The sequence below is a fragment of the Ornithorhynchus anatinus genome, chromosome 18 (assembly GCF_004115215.2).
Source record: "Ornithorhynchus anatinus isolate Pmale09 chromosome 18, mOrnAna1.pri.v4, whole genome shotgun sequence".
Classification (NCBI taxonomy): Eukaryota; Metazoa; Chordata; class Mammalia; order Monotremata; family Ornithorhynchidae; genus Ornithorhynchus; species Ornithorhynchus anatinus.
This window is the reverse complement of record NC_041745.1, coordinates 35,453,351-35,470,632: the sequence shown is the minus strand read 5'-3', so window position 1 is coordinate 35,470,632 and position 17,282 is coordinate 35,453,351. Positions and strand designations below refer to the sequence as shown.

General features: G+C 40.2%; 1 protein-coding gene across 1 annotated transcript in view; it reads left to right on the top strand.

Moving 5' to 3' along the window:
- The window catches only part of ZCCHC4 (zinc finger CCHC-type containing 4), a 37,487-nt gene that overhangs the window by 14,110 nt on the left and 6,095 nt on the right, over nt 1–17,282 (top strand). Inside the window, 7 exon segments of the mRNA XM_001513789.5 lie at nt 3,864–3,936; nt 7,565–7,715; nt 8,952–9,052; nt 12,719–12,840; nt 13,042–13,117; nt 15,221–15,272; nt 15,853–15,997. Of these exon segments, the coding sequence (XP_001513839.3) occupies nt 3,864–3,936; nt 7,565–7,715; nt 8,952–9,052; nt 12,719–12,840; nt 13,042–13,117; nt 15,221–15,272; nt 15,853–15,997 (720 nt within the window).

Genomic DNA, 17,282 nt, shown 5'->3' with positions numbered 1-17,282 from the left:
TGAAACCGTATTTTGCAAACTATCATCTGAATATAGTTATTTTAAAAAGATGAATCTCTTAGGTTGATCTCGTGAACTAATTCCATTCAGTTCCTGATTACATTTCCTGTGCAGAATGCGTGTTTCACATTTGGGAGCCGACTCTTATTTAAAGAGAATGAATGGCCAAATTAAATGAATGGACGTCCTTTGGAGCAGTTTTCTAGTGCATTCATCCTTGATTGGTTTTGTTTGGCTTATTCAATGGAGAGAATAATTCTTTGTGGCCAATTTCATTTGAAGAGGGCACTACTGGGAGATTTTTCATAATTTAAAATATGAGTAATTATGCTCACTTGTTTACTTCTTGATGAAAGCTCAATGTTGAAGTCTCTGCTCTTGGCCTGTCCCTGCTTGTGGTGGCTTGCAGTCCAGGTGTCTTAAGCTGCCAGGTTTGGGATTTTTAAGGAATCCGATCAATCGTAAAACTGGCATTTACTGTCTTTGGGGGTGCGGAAAGAGGAAGATAGAGAAGTGCTGATGAAGTAAAAGAACGAAACAAAACAATCCCATTCGCCAAGACTTTGCAAACAAAAGTAACTTATGTCTCATGTCCTTCCTTCCCTAGAGCCCTTGGTTTTCAAATTGAATTCTCCAGGTGCAAAATTATTTGAACCTTCATTTTTTAGGGGGTTCTTTTTGTGGAGAATTTGTGTAATTTAAGGAAGCATGGGTTTATAGAGTGCTGATTTACAGTAATAGTCAATTCCTCACTGGCATGAGCCTTGCCTGAAACCAGCTTTTTTAATATTTTCGTATCATGGACTTCTGAGTCCCCTTGGTACAAATGTGTGTTTATTGAATTATTATTCGATTTCCACCTATTTGGCAAATATGTCAAGGGATATTTGTAGAAGACAGTGACCAACTGTCCTCCTTTTCCACTGACTGCTGTAGAAGAGGAAATGAGCTGAAATTGTAGGAGGGCGGCATTTTCAGCTTGTAAGTGTTGTTGAGGGGAGTTGTGCAGTTTTCTTTTTCGGATGTACCTTTCTTTCAAAAAAGATACATTAGGTTTCTAAGAAAAGTTTGCAGGGGGCCATTATGCCAGGTAACACACCATAACTCTTTGGTTATTTCTTTGCAAAATTTAAATTCTTTCTCATCGCCACTGTCGTCTTCATCATCATCTCCGGAATATTCACTCGGAATCTTTTCATCCAGCTCCTCTGTGTTTGCCCACCCAACTGTGCTTCTCCTCCCTGAATCCCTGGCACGTCAACGCCTCCCCACTTGGACAATTCTCAGACTTTCTATATGCCTGTGTGCCCCTTCCCAGCACCCACCTCTTTAGACTTTCCCACTTAGTCCCTGATGATTCCCTTCCTTGATGGGATGGTTTGGGACTCAACCTGCTGGAATAGCCAGTGTTCCTGGGATTTTTTAGTAGGGTTCCAGTAGGTAGAGATCTTCTGGAATCACATCCCAGTTTTTTGTCTCTTTGTTTTCTGTATATGTTAAGCATCAAGTATTGTTCTAAGCATTGGATTAGATACAAGCTAATCGGGCCAGTTACAGTCCTGGTCTCCCATGGGGATCCCGGTGTAAGTAGGAAGGAGAACAGAGATCTAATCCACATTTAGCAGTTGAAGAAACTGAGGCACAGAGACGTTAAGGGCAAATGGCAGACCTGGGATTAGAACCCAGGTCCTCTGGCTCCCGAGCCTGTGCTTTATCCACTAGGCCACACTGCTTCCCTATGATGGCAGCTTTCCATCAAGCTGGAAGCTACTTGAGGGAAGGGATCGTTTTTTCTTCCTTTATTTTATGTTCCCAAGTGCTTAGTAGTAGTAGTAGTAGTAAATAAATGGCTACTGTGTGGAAATCACTATACTAAGTGCAGAAAGAAGCTATGGATGGGAAATTGCAGTGCTCTGCCCAGAGAAAGCATTAAGTGAATATTGGTGATGATGAGAATGATGATCCTGGCAATGAAGTTTAGGTCAAAAAGAATGATATGGTTTTCAGTGTCCAAAAGGAAGTATTTTGCTAAGCAACTATTTCAAGGCTTTAAAATTAGAAACCTCATACATTATTATCATAATTTCTGCATGAACAAAGATGAAGAAAGCCCAGTAGGCATTTATCTGTAGTTTTGAAAGACCAGCATTTCATAGATGATAAAATGAACCCCTAAATATCCCCATTTGTGAAATCTTGATTGTTCTTCAGAGAACCGAGTAGTGCTTTGTTGTGTAAAGAAAATAGATTTAAATCAACTGGCTTCAATGAATGATTTATCCATGTGTTCACTTGTGTTTTTTAATAGCCCTTATTACTCAAATGTGGCTGAAATTATGTCGGCAACTTTCCTTCGTACGCTGTGTTTAACGGAACTAGAGAGTTCATTTGAAAGTAAAATGACCCCATCAACAAATATGGCTGGAGCTGACCTGGTTCTGGTCACTCTTAGAAGATTTCTAGGGTAGGAGGGAGATGTGACCAATTGGGACACTTCAAGGGGCTGTGGACTAATCGATCATTGGTATTTATTGAGCGCCTACAGTGTGCGGAGCACAAGGCAACAGAGCTGGGAGATGAGCTTCCTGCCCACCAGGAATGTTCCAGAACTTTTGATCCTGCCAGATGGCAATCCACCTCTGGGCCTCAACCCAATCCCAGCATTTTGGCGAGGGCTGGAATTAATCAGTCAGTCGTATTTATTGAGTGCTTACCGTGAGCAAATCACTGTACTGAGCACTTGAGGGAGAACAATAAAATAGAGTTGGTAGAACGCGTTCCCTGCGGTGGCCTGCGCCCAGTAAGTGCTCAGTAAATACGATTGAATGAATGAATGAATGCCCACCACGAGCGGATCAGGCTGATCTTGGAACCAATTGGAACCCCCCTTCCGAGGGTCAGGACTCCATTTCCCATTGGGGTCCTTGGCTTCCAGCCCCCTAATCGCTCCCTGCATCCCAAGTTGCCTTTGCAGCTTGGCCCTGCTGGTCAGAAAAGCTTCACTGGGGCCAATGCCGAGGCCTTATGGCACCCCCCCCCAGGGACACTAGAATGTGATCAGCTTTGGGAAATTAGATTCTTCAGAAAAGAAGATTTTTTCCAGTTCGCCATTTCAGCTATTAGCATAAATATTGACAAATCATCATCTGAGATTATTAAATGCATAAGGTGTAAAGAATTATCCAGACTTACCAACCAGTCCAGTTTGCGTAAAGCTCAAGATATGGGGTCGCATGTAATTTATTACCCAGTTGAAACCCCTGAGTTTCAGAAGTGCCCATCGCTTGGCCACTGACCACGTGAGGTTAAGCAAATCCCCTAGGCTTCTTGTGCCTGCTCATTGATCTGTAAATGAGGGCTTAAAAGTAGTTGCTCCACATGATTGTGGAACAGACTGTGGAGAAGCCACGTGACTTAGTGGATAGAGCATGGCCGTGGGAGTCAGAAGGACCTGGCTTCTAATCCCTGCTCTGCCACTTATCTGCTGTGGGACCTTGAGCAAGTCACTTCTCTGTGCGTCATCTGTATAGTGGGAATTAAGACTGTGAATCCCTTGTGGGACAGGGACTGTGTCCAACCCAATTTGCTTGTATTTACGGCAGTGCTTAGTACAGTTCCTGGAACATAGTAAGCACTTAACAAATAATAATAATAACAATAATAATAAAAATCAATGAGAAATTTGGAGAGCACTTTTGTTTTCCTCAAGAGAAAGCGAACAACCTAAAATCTTTCAATAGGTAATTGTATTTCTTTTTTGAAAATTGATTTTATTCATTAGCTCAATTTAAGTGTGGCTACATGTCTGCTTTTAAAAAATTGTTAAAATTCCTGTAGATTAATAGAAAAACATTATTTTACAGATATTCACAGTTTTATGCCGAAGACAGCTTCTGCCATTACAATATGTTTAACCATCACTTCTTTGACGGAAAGGTAAGGCTCACCAAGCATCTTAAGTGCCGGGATAGGTACAAGATGATCAGGTGGGACCCAGAGCCCGACTCGCGTGGGATTCCTCTTGGTTGTGGAAAGGTGTCCCCACAGTACGAGACCATTCCAGTTAGAACACGATCCATGTGTTAGCCCAAGGAGATGTGGTGTAGGAAGAAACGGTTACGCCCGTGTCCGTGGGGTCAACCAAGCTGGATCGCATGAGGCTTCCCACCTTCTGTCTCAGCCTCACTGTGCTGAACCATTCGGGTCCTTGTGCTTCTTTGGGTCTTGCAACTTTACAATATTTAATATAGTAAAAGTAACAGTGAGTGGCAAAGGTTAAAAAGCATAGTGCTATTTGCTACTGCTAATAGAATATAGGAATGTGTCAAAGATTGTCATTCTGTGCTTTGCACATAGTAAGCGCTTAACAAATGCCATCATTCTTATTCATGGGGATCTCTTCGACCCACCTACCTCCCAACCCATTAATTCCCATTGAATCAGTTATTTAATCAATGGTGTTTATTTTTGTGCTTTACTGAGAGCACTGTTCTGAGCACTTGGGAGAGTACAGCAGAGTTGGCAGACACTTTCCCTATCCATGATGATTCTCCCATAACCCAAGTTTCTACAAAAGTGCAACTAATGTGGAATAGCAAAAATAACTTTTTTTTCCAGATACTTCAAAGCCCAAATCTGGGGGAAAGCCATTGATGGCATCCATGAACTAGCACCTTTCAGAAGAACTAAATTCACTTTAAGAGTAAAAATTTTAGGTGAGAAACAAAGGTCACTTTAGGATGGTAGTCATCAAATTATTTACTTGATACTGTTTCTTTGAAACATGTTTCAAATTAATAGTTATTACTACAATGTATCTTGTATATTTCTAAGCATCTTTAAGTATAGCTTAAAGCCATTTGTAGTTTATAAAATCACATGGATAGGCAACCCTATAATCTTACTGAGAATGAAAGCAGAGTAACTATTGTGTTCGCTAGTTGTCTGTTCAGTAGTGTGTTCTCAGAGTAATAGACTTGATGAATGATATTGCTTCTGTTGATCCAGAATACAGTACTTAGAGTTTAAAAGACATCCCTTGTTTTTCTGCCTAGTACTTTTGAGAGATGATTAAATCAGATCATCTATGAAATACGTATTTCTTTTCTGTAGTGGAACTAAATCAATTTCCCAGCTTTTCCTTCTTGGCATATATGTTCGATGTCTAGCAGCTTGTTTGGGAAGTCATTTTTTCATCTTTTTCAAGGTCAATTACAATATTTGTAATTCCTGTTGAATCAGATACAATCAGTGAAATAGGCTAGGCCCGGATGTGGCTATTTACAGGCATGGTAGAGTTCATTTTGCAACTGCCCAGAGATTACTTTATGCTGTGAGGGGAGACAGCGAGGAATTTTGTAATGAACTACATACCACACCTCACATTTTCCACCGGATCTCCTGTCTCCCTTTTACTTTCCAGCTACTCCGTGGCATCTGCTCCCTTTCTTCTGTGACAGCATCAGCTGGCCTTCATTCCCGGTCTGGGGAAAAAGCAATTAGGACTAGATGAAGTGGGAAGATATTTGCCTGTTGGCCGTCTCCCTCACAGCTGTTTGCTAAACCGATTTCATTTATGTTCTCATTTTCATATAAAAAAACCCAACACTTGAAAATGTTTTGAGGCAAGATTATAGTGCCCTTTCTTTCACTCGTATGTGTGTGAACCTACATATATATTTATACATGTATAAACATAGGTGTATATGTGTGTATGCTCTGCACGTGCGCACGCACACACACACACAGAAAGTCTTCCCATCTGGATTGTTAAAAAAATTTTTTGCTATTAATATGAATCCCAAAACAAGATAAGGATAAGATTAAACTCAGATATACCCCAGGTGATCAGTTATGAGAAAGAACGACAGAATCATTAAAACAAGAGGTAATTTTGTCAGGATTTGGGGATGCTTCCTCTTCCTTTTCCAAATTCCTTACTCTACGCCCCCAGTTATCGCGAGGGTGCTGAAATGGAAGAGAGCTTCCGTTTTACAAAAGTTTTCAGAGAGCGGTTAAACTCTGGTCAGGCCTCCTGCACCAGTAGAGGCCTCTGAAGAGCTGCTGGCATGGGATGGGTTAACCTGCACCTGTACCTGCCTTGCTAGCAATAAACATAAGGCCAATGGCAGTGCCAGGACAAGTCAGTCAGTCATATTTATTGAGTGCTTACTATGTGCAGAGCAGTGTGCTAAGCACTTGGAACAGCATAATATCACAATATTAACAGACATTCATTGCCCACAAGGATCTTACAGTCTAGAGGGAGCGGTAGAATGTCTCCTTTCAGATGCCCTTAATCACTTCAAAGGACAGTAACCCTTACCGTCCCCCAGATTCACCCTACTAAGTTCTGTCCATTTTTTTTTTTACTCTGGCCAGGGTTGCCCACTTTCACACCCCATGGAATTTGGAGGGTTTCCAACATCATCTTTGTCCTATCTAGGTCATGTAGCCAGGGGTGTGGAGAGAAGTGACTCTTTAGTCCTGACTGAAAATAATTAACTTCGCCGATTTACCATTCCACAACTGGTAGCGAAGGCCCTCCTCTGGGAAACAGCAGAGGAATCTTGAAGTTTCTCCTTTGATCAAGTGCCTCTTCTAAATCTGCTTCAGCTTTGAAAGGTTCCTGTTGTAATATACAGTGTGTACCCAGTTCTCTGAAACTTAAGCCCAGTTTTTTAGTTTCCTAATTGTTGGCTCACCCTTAATGATGGAGAGTAGAAAAGTGTTGCAAAGTAAGTTGATCAAGGACTTAGTACAGGTGCAGCTTTAAATGCGTAACTTTTCCCGTTAAGTGTACTTTCCACTGTAGAAATATTACAATGCATGTCAAGTGTTAACTTTGTAATTACTAGGAAACTACTCTGTAAAGTGCTGTGAAATGATGTTGCAATGGGTAGTGCCCTGTCCCTAAACAGTTTTGTGGATAAATAAAACTGTGAGTTTATGTATTTTTATGTGCCTGCAAAGGATGTACAGAAATCTTCCTAAATGTAGTACAATGAGTGAAAGATTTAATGTAGAATGCAGGCGTTATATTTCAAGTGAGTGAGGTTTTTTTGGTTAATTTTAGAATTCTCATTGATCCAGGATCCAAATGGATGGCCAAAAGTAACGTAGTTTGTAATTGTTGGTAAACTGAAGACAAATAAATCTTAAATCTAGTTAAAATGGTTGATTCGTGGCAGTGAGGAAACCGGAAAGCAAATATTTTTGATGTGCTAAGGCCAATATAATTCACTTCTAGCTTAGCGGAGAAAATCTCATTTTGATCTGAAACATATGGCCCTCCAGTGCTATGGCCTCTGAAGGTTCTCAGATAATGTTAGCCAAGAGAATCAGCCCGTTACCGAGTTGGACCATACTGTCTGCATTGCCGAAGCTTGTAGAGATGCTAGCTCATCTGAACATATGCTGCCACAAGCGCTTAGGACAGTGCTCTGCACAAATAAGTGCTCAATGCATAAGATTGATTACCACCACCGATGTTTCTGTCGTCTTCAGAGAGTGTCCATTCTAACCCGTCCTTCAATTTGGGGGAATTTTCCCTTCTCTCTTCTAGGCTTCTCTGGAAATCTGCCGAAAATTTTTACAGGAAGACAAAGGCTCAGGAGTCATTATGGTGATGGACCCTCCTTTCGGTGGTTTGGTGGAGCCTCTGGCATTTACGTTCAGGAAGCTGATGGCTCTGTGGAGAGAGGGCTGTGACAGTGGTAGGTATTTCATGTATCCTGGTAGGAAAGTCAATATTGTTTACTTCTAGAGTCATGTGAGCAGCTAAACAGAGGAAAATATTGAATCAGTGCATCCATGAAATAACTAACAAAAGGGAACTGAAATATTAGTAACTTCCTGTCCATAGATAACTTATTTGAGGAGGTGATGAGCAAATGTTAGTGGGATTTGTGTTTATATGGCATTGTGGTATTGGAAAGAGCACGGGCTTTGGAGTCAGGGCTCATGAGTTCGAATCCCAGCTCTGCCACTTGTCAGCTGTGTGACTGTGGGCAAGTCACTTAACTTCTCTGTGCCTCAGTTCCCTCATCTGTAAAATGGGGATTAAGACTGTGAGTCCCAAGTGACAACCTGATTCCCCTGTGTCTACCCCAGCGCTTAGAACAGTGCTTGGCACATAGTAAGCGCTTAACAAATACCAACATTATTATTATTGTGGTATGTATAAATGGAGAGTGGAGACACTTTCAGTCCAACTAGTTTATGAAACTTAAAGTGCAGGTCACTATAGATGTCCAAATTTTCACAGATATTGCCATCTGAGTCCATTTATTTTTTCCGAGATGCAGGTAGGTGTTAGCTCTTGAACCAGAGCATTGAAGAACTCAGATTGGAAGGGATATTTGGCGTAAGGATCCCAGTTAGCCTCTAATTGGTGGTCTGGGTGTAGCCCTAACAGTAGACTCGGCAGTGGAGGTGGAGATGCAAGCCATGAAATGGGAAGCAACTTCAAATTCTTGAGACATGTATGGTTCATGTTCTTAGTGACCTCAATTAAACTTCCACACTGTAAGTAATCAGCGTTCTTTTCAAAGAAAAGTGTGACTCAGTGCATCTAGATCATTTTCGTCTTCTTTATACGTTTCCTTGAATACTGTTTCCTTTTTTCAGAAGGCAAATTAGCTCTATATTCAGGTAGCCTTCACCCATTTTGGGGACCTATTTAGGGATAAGCTAAATGCCTGGGGCACTTTAGCAAACAGCAAATTTTAACTGTTATGCGGACCAGCGTTTGCCATCTTAGAATATTTGGGCTACTGTTAATTAAAACTATAATCGTAATAATAACAATAAGAAGTAGAAGAATGGTATCTGTTGAACTTTTGAGCCCAAGGACTTTTTCATCCTACAAATGCTGGGTGCTCTTTATCCAGCGCATTTTGTTTGTCTTTAATATTCATGTTACATTTATATTCTTCTTTGTTTTGTGATAGGTGACAGTAGTAAGGAGCTGCCCATTTTCTGGATTTTCCCCTATTTCTTTGAATCTCGCATTCTCCAGTTTTTCCCCACTTTCAGCATGCTGGATTATCAGGTAATCATGGGAGACAGGTGTACAAGGATTGCGGGAGAGTGCCCAGGACCCGTGAAAATCAGAAGCCAAAAATGGCCAAGAGGGAGAGGGACAGTTCAAGGGAGGGAAAATGGGACTAATTTGGTGGCCCAGGCTAAGATTTGTGGTCCAGTGTTGTCAGAATCCAAAGGGGAACCTGGCCTCACTCCCAGGGGGATGGGGGATACAGGGGCTATTCCAGCACCCATGATTGGGTAAGGGAATTATTTTAGGGTCCGGGTTGTGCAAGGCTCCTCTGCTTGTGCCCAGAGGAGTGGATGCATGGGTTTTCACGTCTTTCTTTACCTCCCTCCTCAGTTTGTGCTTGACACTTCTCTCCCTTCATTCAAGTCTTTTCAATGGAATCTTGCATTCTTTCCTTGAAGGTTTCTCGTTCTCCTTAATCTCCCTTCCTTCCATCACGGCCCATGCTGACAGAAATCCTTAGAACCCCGTGGCTGCCATAAATCTCTTTCAGTGGATGGGAAGGAAGTTTTCATTCCGGCTAAATAGTCCCGAGGAGTTGGCTTCCAACAATCAGCCTTAAATTGTATCGTAGTTTTTTTAAAAAAAATAGTATTTGTTAAGCACTTACTATGTACCAGGCACTGTACTAAACACTGGAGTAGATACAGGCTTATCAGGTTGGACACAGTCCCGGTCCCACATGGGGCTCACAGTCTTAATCCCCATTTTACAGATGAGAGAATTGAGTCACAGAGAAGTGAAGTGACTTATCGAAGGTCACACCGCAGACAGGTGCCCGAACCAGGATTAGAACCCAGGTGCTGACTCTCAGGCCCGTGCTCTATCCACTAAGCCACATTGCTTCTCTGTTGTGCTGTGCTGTGCTCCAAGGGTTGTGGAAGGTAAAAATAACACATGGCTTAGGCCTTTATTGATGTCAGAGGCACACCATATTCAACCTAACCCATCCAGATGCTGTGGCAAAAAAAATCTTGTTTGTGTACAAATTAAAAGTTATTTGGGAGATTCTCCGGTTTCCCTTAGTCTGTACAGTGCTTCTTCCCATTAATCAGTTCCATTGGGAGAAATGTTCTTGCTGGAAATGCCTCTCATTATCATTGCAAATGAAATATCGGAGATAATGAAGGGGAAATGGTGTATCGGTTTCACCAATAGAGAGAGGTGCAATTTGTAAAATTGTGTTTGCTTTACTGCACTTCATAAGAGGGCTGTATGGGAGACTGAAGCTATGAAATACAGATACATGGTAGAAATACATTAATTAACCCTAACAGCATGCATTTTACATACCATATGTTTATGGTTGATTAGCACAACAACCCCACATTTAAAAATAATAATCATCTCAATTAGGCTGTGTAAACCAAGCCATCAACTACCTTCTTGTCACAAGCATTCTCTAACTCCTAGAGTAACCGTAAAGAATCTCCCTTTTTTGCTCCTTCCATCTACTCCCTTTTGAATTGTACAAGACCTGTCATAGAAATGGTAACTGTTCCTCTTCAAAATATTATTATGTAAAATATTATTATTCTTTAGTGCCTAAAAACTTCCAAAGATTTATTCAGAATTATTTAGTGTAAAATACTCTTTTGAAGTCATTTCTAATTAGTTTTTCTCTTTGGCTCTAATTAGCTTGTCCAACCCCAAACATTGTTTGAATTCTTTCAGCGCATCTTCGGGGTTTAATTTAAAATGACCTTTCTCTTTTTTGAATGATGAACATCCGTTGTGTTGCATCTGAATAGCAGTCAGGTACAATCTTATTAAAAAATAAAGCCTCCCACCTGAAAAATCCCCAAAGCATGATTAAAACGAGAAGTTTGTATCTGAATAAAATGTGAATCTCTCCCCTTTCTCTCACTGTCTGAATAGCGGCAACTATTTTGTTTTTCCCCTTCGACTGTGTTGACTTGTTTGTGTGTTTCTGTCCAAGCCTAAAACCTAATAATCCTCTCAGTGTTTCGTTCAGTAATACTCAAGGAATTATCCTCAGAGCTGTTTGAGTCCTCTCAACTGTAAACTTGTTGTGGGCAGGGAACATATCTGCCAACTCTGTTGTATTGTACAGTGCTCTGCACACAGTAAGCACTCAGTAAATAGTATTAATTTATTGAGCATAATGGTCAAAGCATCCATATTACTAGGGGATAGGGTAATTGAAATCCACAAGAGATGTCGAAATCTCTTGTTCCTTATCAATTTCCACCTTCTGCACACCAACTCTTACCAGAACTGCAGACAAGATGGAAGGTCAATTAATTTTCCCCTCTTTTCCTTCCCTTCCTCACTCAGAGGGACTAATGAGAAGTGAGATGTCCACGAGGAAGTAAGGGAAAGGACTGGCCCTCTTTCTCTCTGCTGTAGCTATGGACATGGACATTTGGGAGCAGAGGAATCTGCTCATCCCCATATTAGCCCAACTTGCCCAGATTTCCTGTCGTGACCTTCTTTGCCACAGCCCTGTGCTGCTGATGTAATGGTTATCTAGGGGGGCAAGGGAAAAGGAGCCCCTCAGGACACCAGCCTCTTCTCATCCCAAATGAAACAGGGTTTCAGGACAGGAACAGTGATGTCAGCAGGGCGAGGGAATTGAACCCTCAAGCATGGAACTTTTAAATCATTTTTAAAAAATAATTAAAGCAAAAATCCCTGAGGTCTTGCTCCATTCTAGCAGGGGACTGAAGCTACTAGCAGCAAGTTGCTGACTTTATTTGGTGGGTGTTTTTTGTTGGGTTGTTTTTTTTTCCAAACCAATCCCATGGGCATCATGAGTAGCTGTGCAAATCTTCAACCAGATCCAATTTAAGTATCAGAGCTGCAGTTCAATTGATGCACTGTGATTTCATATAAACGCTTGATCGGCGGGCTGGTTAGCCCGTTCCATACTTATTACTATTGGGTTTCTCGTCTCCCCCTCATGACAGTTTTTCCTACTTTTATTCATTCTAGCACTGCTTCAGCACTCCCCCGACACCCCCTCAAAAAACCCCAACAAGTTACAGAGGTTTGCTAGGTTTGCCCAATTCATGTTCTTTCAAAATGTTAAAGCAATGAGCATTCATTGAGAAACAGCATGGCCATGGCAAGTCACTTCACTTCTCTGCGCCTTAGTTACCTCATCTGTAAAATGGGGATTAAAATTGTGAGCCCCTTGAGCTGTGTCCAACCTGATTATCTTGTGTCTACTCCAGTGCTTAGTACAATGCCTGGCACATAGTAAGTGCTTAACAAATGCTATTTTTAAAAAAAGGTAGGTGGCTTGAAGGGCATATAGAAAATCAAGAGAGACAAAATAATGCAACTGAAATAATTTTAACTCTGTATTGGCTCATAAAATAGCATACTATATTGAGAAAGATTTTAAATTTAGAGAAAAAGATGCTGCATTTAATAGCAAGAGATGGGAAATCTTTAGAATACATTTCACCACTTTCTAGTTCATCTCATGATTTTGTAGGCCTCTCTGGAGCTACCTACATTTGAGCAGAATTGATCAATTGAATGTGTCCTTTGTAATTTTTTGGCAACATAAATGCTGTGTATTTTAACTACTCTGCTTTAACATGTAAATTGGAGTGTGAATGGGTTTTTACACCCTAAAGTTGTGTTTAAATATGTTTATTAAAAACATATTTTTTTACATTTTCACCTCCCTAGGTAGACTATGATAATCATGCACTTTATAAACATGGAAAGACAGGTAGAAAGCAGTCACCTGTGCGTATTTTCAGCAATATCCCTCCAAACAAAATCATTCTTCCTGCCGAAGAGGGTTACAGGTAAGGTGCTGAGAAGTTCTTTAACGTACTTGATCCATTGCAATAATGTGACACAAATTTGAAACCAAAGACTGTCATTGCTGACTCATTTATTGTAGATATTTCCAGGGCAACTTATATTCTTTATATAATTTTATGTTTTAAATTGATTTGCAGAAAGCTCATTTGATGTAATACTAATTTAGCAATGCCCATCTTCAGGTTTTGTTCTGTGTGTCAGCGATATGTTTCTTCGGAGAATCAACACTGCGAGATCTGCAATTCATGCACATCTAAGGTACTGTGACTAAAATCCAGGTACTATTTTACCTTTGAGGAAAAAATGGACACAGTTTCTGTAGCTTGATTTTTTTTTATTACATTTTCTGTTTTGGGAAGGTCCTCAAGTTTTTGCAAATCCTAGTATTCCGCATGTACTTACTGAGCACTCAACTCTGGCTCTGATCTAGGGCAGATGTTAAGATAATACAGCTAATTTTTTTTTTTTCCAGAAGCAGTCTGCTCCTAATGTACCACTTCTGTTTATTATCTAAAGGTGGAATGATCTGTAGTCTCTATATTGCACGTGTTCTTGTAACTCGACAGAATAGTAAAAGGCATGAAATAGCAGTTAATTGTCAGGCATTCGGCGAGCGGATTCACCGGGTGCAGAACACTGACTGCACACCATAAGGAGGGTCAAAGGAAGGAGAAGATGAGGTCTTGAGAAGCTTCTTTGTTTTTGGGATGGGATTAGGGATGAGGGAACAAATACACAGAATAGGAAGAGGTGAAATAAATGATCGAAATAAATGATCGAAATAGATGAATGTAAAGAAAGGAAACGCCCATTATTTACTGAGCTAATTAACAAAAACATCTATGCATATCTGGAAATTTAATTATCAGCGGTATTTATTGAGCACCTACTAAGTAGTCAGCCCTTTATTAAGCACTTGATATACTACATCAGAAGTAAGACATACGTTCCCTGCCCTCGAGCAGGTTACAGTGAGTGTCATACATTTTCTGGGAGAGGTGAAATTGGACAAGATTCATTCATTCAATAGTATTTATTGAGCATTTACTATGTGCAGAGCACTGTACTACAAGATGTAGGGTCTGGTGTCAGATTGCCACTCAATTATCCAGATATTCTGCAGTATTGGGTGCTTAATGAATATACATACTAAAGGAATACTGGAATGATGAAGGAGCAGTTACTCAGAGAAGACCCAATTGGAAGATTGGAAGAGGTGGATTTTTAATATGGTTTTAAAAGAGGGAAGTACTATGGTTTGTTGCAGAACAAGAGAGTGGAAGCTTACTTAACTGGAGCAGAGATGACAGGCAGGAGGATTGTGTGTCACAAAAGCAGTTTGGTAGGAGGGGAAGAGACACGGAGAGGGATTTTCATAGAATGTGATCCGTACTTGGAAGACATGGAGTTTTGGAATAAAAATGAAGCCTGAGGAGAAAAAAATCAGTCATTGACTTTAAGGTTAAAAGTGTGGGAAAGTAGAAAAATAAGAGTTGTTTTAGAAACTCTTGACTGTTGGCTCGTGGTGGCCAGGGAATGTTTCTGTTTTGTTGTTGTATTGTACTCTCCCAAGTGCTTAGTACAGTGCTCTGCATATAGTAAGTAAATAGCATTGAATGAGTGCTATCATTGGAGGTGAATTTAGGAAAGAGGGGGAGAAGGTGAGTTTAACTTTTATTCCTATTGATCAAACAATCAGTGGTGCTTACTGAGTGCTTAGAGTGTTCAGAACTCAGTACTGAAGCTCTTGGGAAAGTACATGTTATAGACATGGTTGACATGATTCCTGCCCAATTTATTGATGTATGTATTGGGAAGTGTGCTTTGTGACAATTCCCATAATTTTATGACTGCTAATACCTTGCATAAGATGGTTTATGCCACTTTTTGGAGGTATCCATTGTATGCACCAACATGAAGCTACTGGCTAGTCTTTCAGTTGATTTAGAATTTAATTTCAGCCTGTGTTTTAGCATCTTTGAAAACAGGTACAACCCAATCTGCCTGTTACACTTATGTCCTGTAGGCTGTAAGCACCTTGAGGGCATGGATCACATCTACCAACTCTGATGTATTGTACTTTCCCAAGCATTCAGTACAGTGCTCTGCACACAGTAAATACTCAATAAATGCCATAAGAAAAAAAGAACAAATCCATCTCCAAATTAAATTATGTTTTGCTTATAAAACTTGTATCCTAGACATTTGATTATACTCACCAAAATATTTCATTGCTAAATCTAGAAACTTAGCAGGACAGAGAAATAAATAGTATTTTGCAAAGTTTATTTTAACCTATGTTTATAGGATTGCAAATTCCTGTGTCAATTTACCTCTGATTTTATTTCCAATTTTTGATAGGATGGAAGACGATGGCATCATTGCTTCCTTTGCAAAAAATGTGTGAAGCCTTGTAAGTATTAAGGCGTGTTTATCTTTGTATAAAAATACGTGCATATTTGTTAATTTTGCAACCATGTAGTGAATGAAGCCTGGCAGAAATGAAAATGTAACTGAAAAGAAATGGAAAAACAAAAATGCAAGTTGCTTCCATTCAAGACGTAAGATCAGTTTTTTAGCACACTGGCTTGAGAATTTGATAGTGTTTAATTTTTTAAAGTCAAAACCTATGTGAATTGTAGAGCTCATTTTATTGCATCATCAGCAAATGCTTTGAGTAGATAAGGTGAAATGAACATAAATCATTTTAAAATGAAAAGAGTAAGTTGCTTTCCACAGCTCAGTTTTGTTCGATTGTACCAAGTTGGACCACAATCTCCCCATTAAACATTTAGAGTTTTACTCTGAACAGTAGACTAATGTATTTATTAAACAAATAAAACTTAGGTACACATTCCAAGCCCTCTTCTATGTTTTATTTACTCTTATAAGCTGCTTTAAAAAATTTCCGACAACACAAACAGTCCTGAAAATTAGATGATAAAATTAAGTCCATTTTTGTGGTCTCTTAAAATCCAATTCTTGCCTCGCAGCCTGGACTCACTGCAGCATTTGTGATCAATGCGCTCTTCCAAACCACGCTTGCCAGCATGCTGAAGGAGGCTGCTTCATCTGTGGTGAAGCAGATCACAAGTGCAGAACATGTCCTAATCGCTCCAAACATAAGAAGACTGTCAAGTGAGTTGAGTCGTTTTACTTACGAGAAGGAACGCCAGGAGGCATTCTTTTCTCAGTGATTTTTTTTCAAAGAGTGAGCGGTGAGGTTGCCACTCTAGCTCTGACCGTGAGTAGGTAGGGGATCTGTGCTTGGCGAATTAATTATTTCTAGCATCGTTTCAGTGTGACAGGAAAGACACTAAACTTATTTTTTTAAACTGCAACATGGCCTCGTGGAAAGAGCATGGGTCTGGAGGTCAAGAGAACGGGGTTCTATTCCTTGCAGTGCCATTTGTCCTTGGATAAGTCATTTAACTTCTCACAGGCCTCAATTAACTCTTTTGTAAAACGGGGATAAAATACCTGTTCTCTTTCTTTTAGATGGCAGATCTCATGTGGCACAGGGACTGTACCCAATTTGATTATCTTGCATCTACTCCAGTGTTCAGTACAGTGTTTGGCACATAGTAAGCACATAACAAATACCATGCCTATTATTATTATTTTTATTCCAGATGCAAATTCAGATTAGTGAGGGAGTAAGAACAAGAAAGAATTGCTAACACAAATATAGCGAAAAGTAAAGCGATGGCATTTCATTTCTGTTTTGTCATAGTGAATAGACATTTGTAGAAAATCTTTGTAATGACTTTTTAAAAGCCTGGTTCTGGTTATTTTTCAATCTGATACCCTTATATAGTGGAACATGAATCAGATTCTAGGTGGTTTTTCTGTAATACATGTTTCATTATGTGTTTTGACGGAGTGCTTTTGGGAACTTTCCAACAGCACGGACACAGTGCCGTGCAATTCAGAAAAAAGTGGTTTTGCATCAGTCACGGGGTGGGTACTAGAAACTGAGTTTTCCTGAACGCAAGGTTCTTGAGGTGCACAACCCCGACGTTATAGAACAACTGACGGCACTGCCAACATTTGTAGCGATGATTCCAGCCAAGTCAAAAATAATATTATTACTCTGAAAAGAACTAAACTTCCTCAGGGCCCTGGTTTATTGCCAATCAGTCACATCAATCAATGGTATTTATTTAGCTCTTACTGTTTGCAGAGTATTGTACTAAGCACTTGGGCGAGTACACTACAGCGGAGGTGATTTCTCTGCCTGCGAGGAGCTTATAGTTTAGAAGAGGAGACAGACATTAAAATGAATTACATATGTACCTAAGTGCTATGGGGCTGAGGGTGAGGGCAATACCAACTGCTTAAAGGGTAGTGAAGATCCAAGTCCATAGGCAAGGCCGGACGGCGACGAAATAGGGGAGATGAGCATAATTTCAAACGTCCTGAA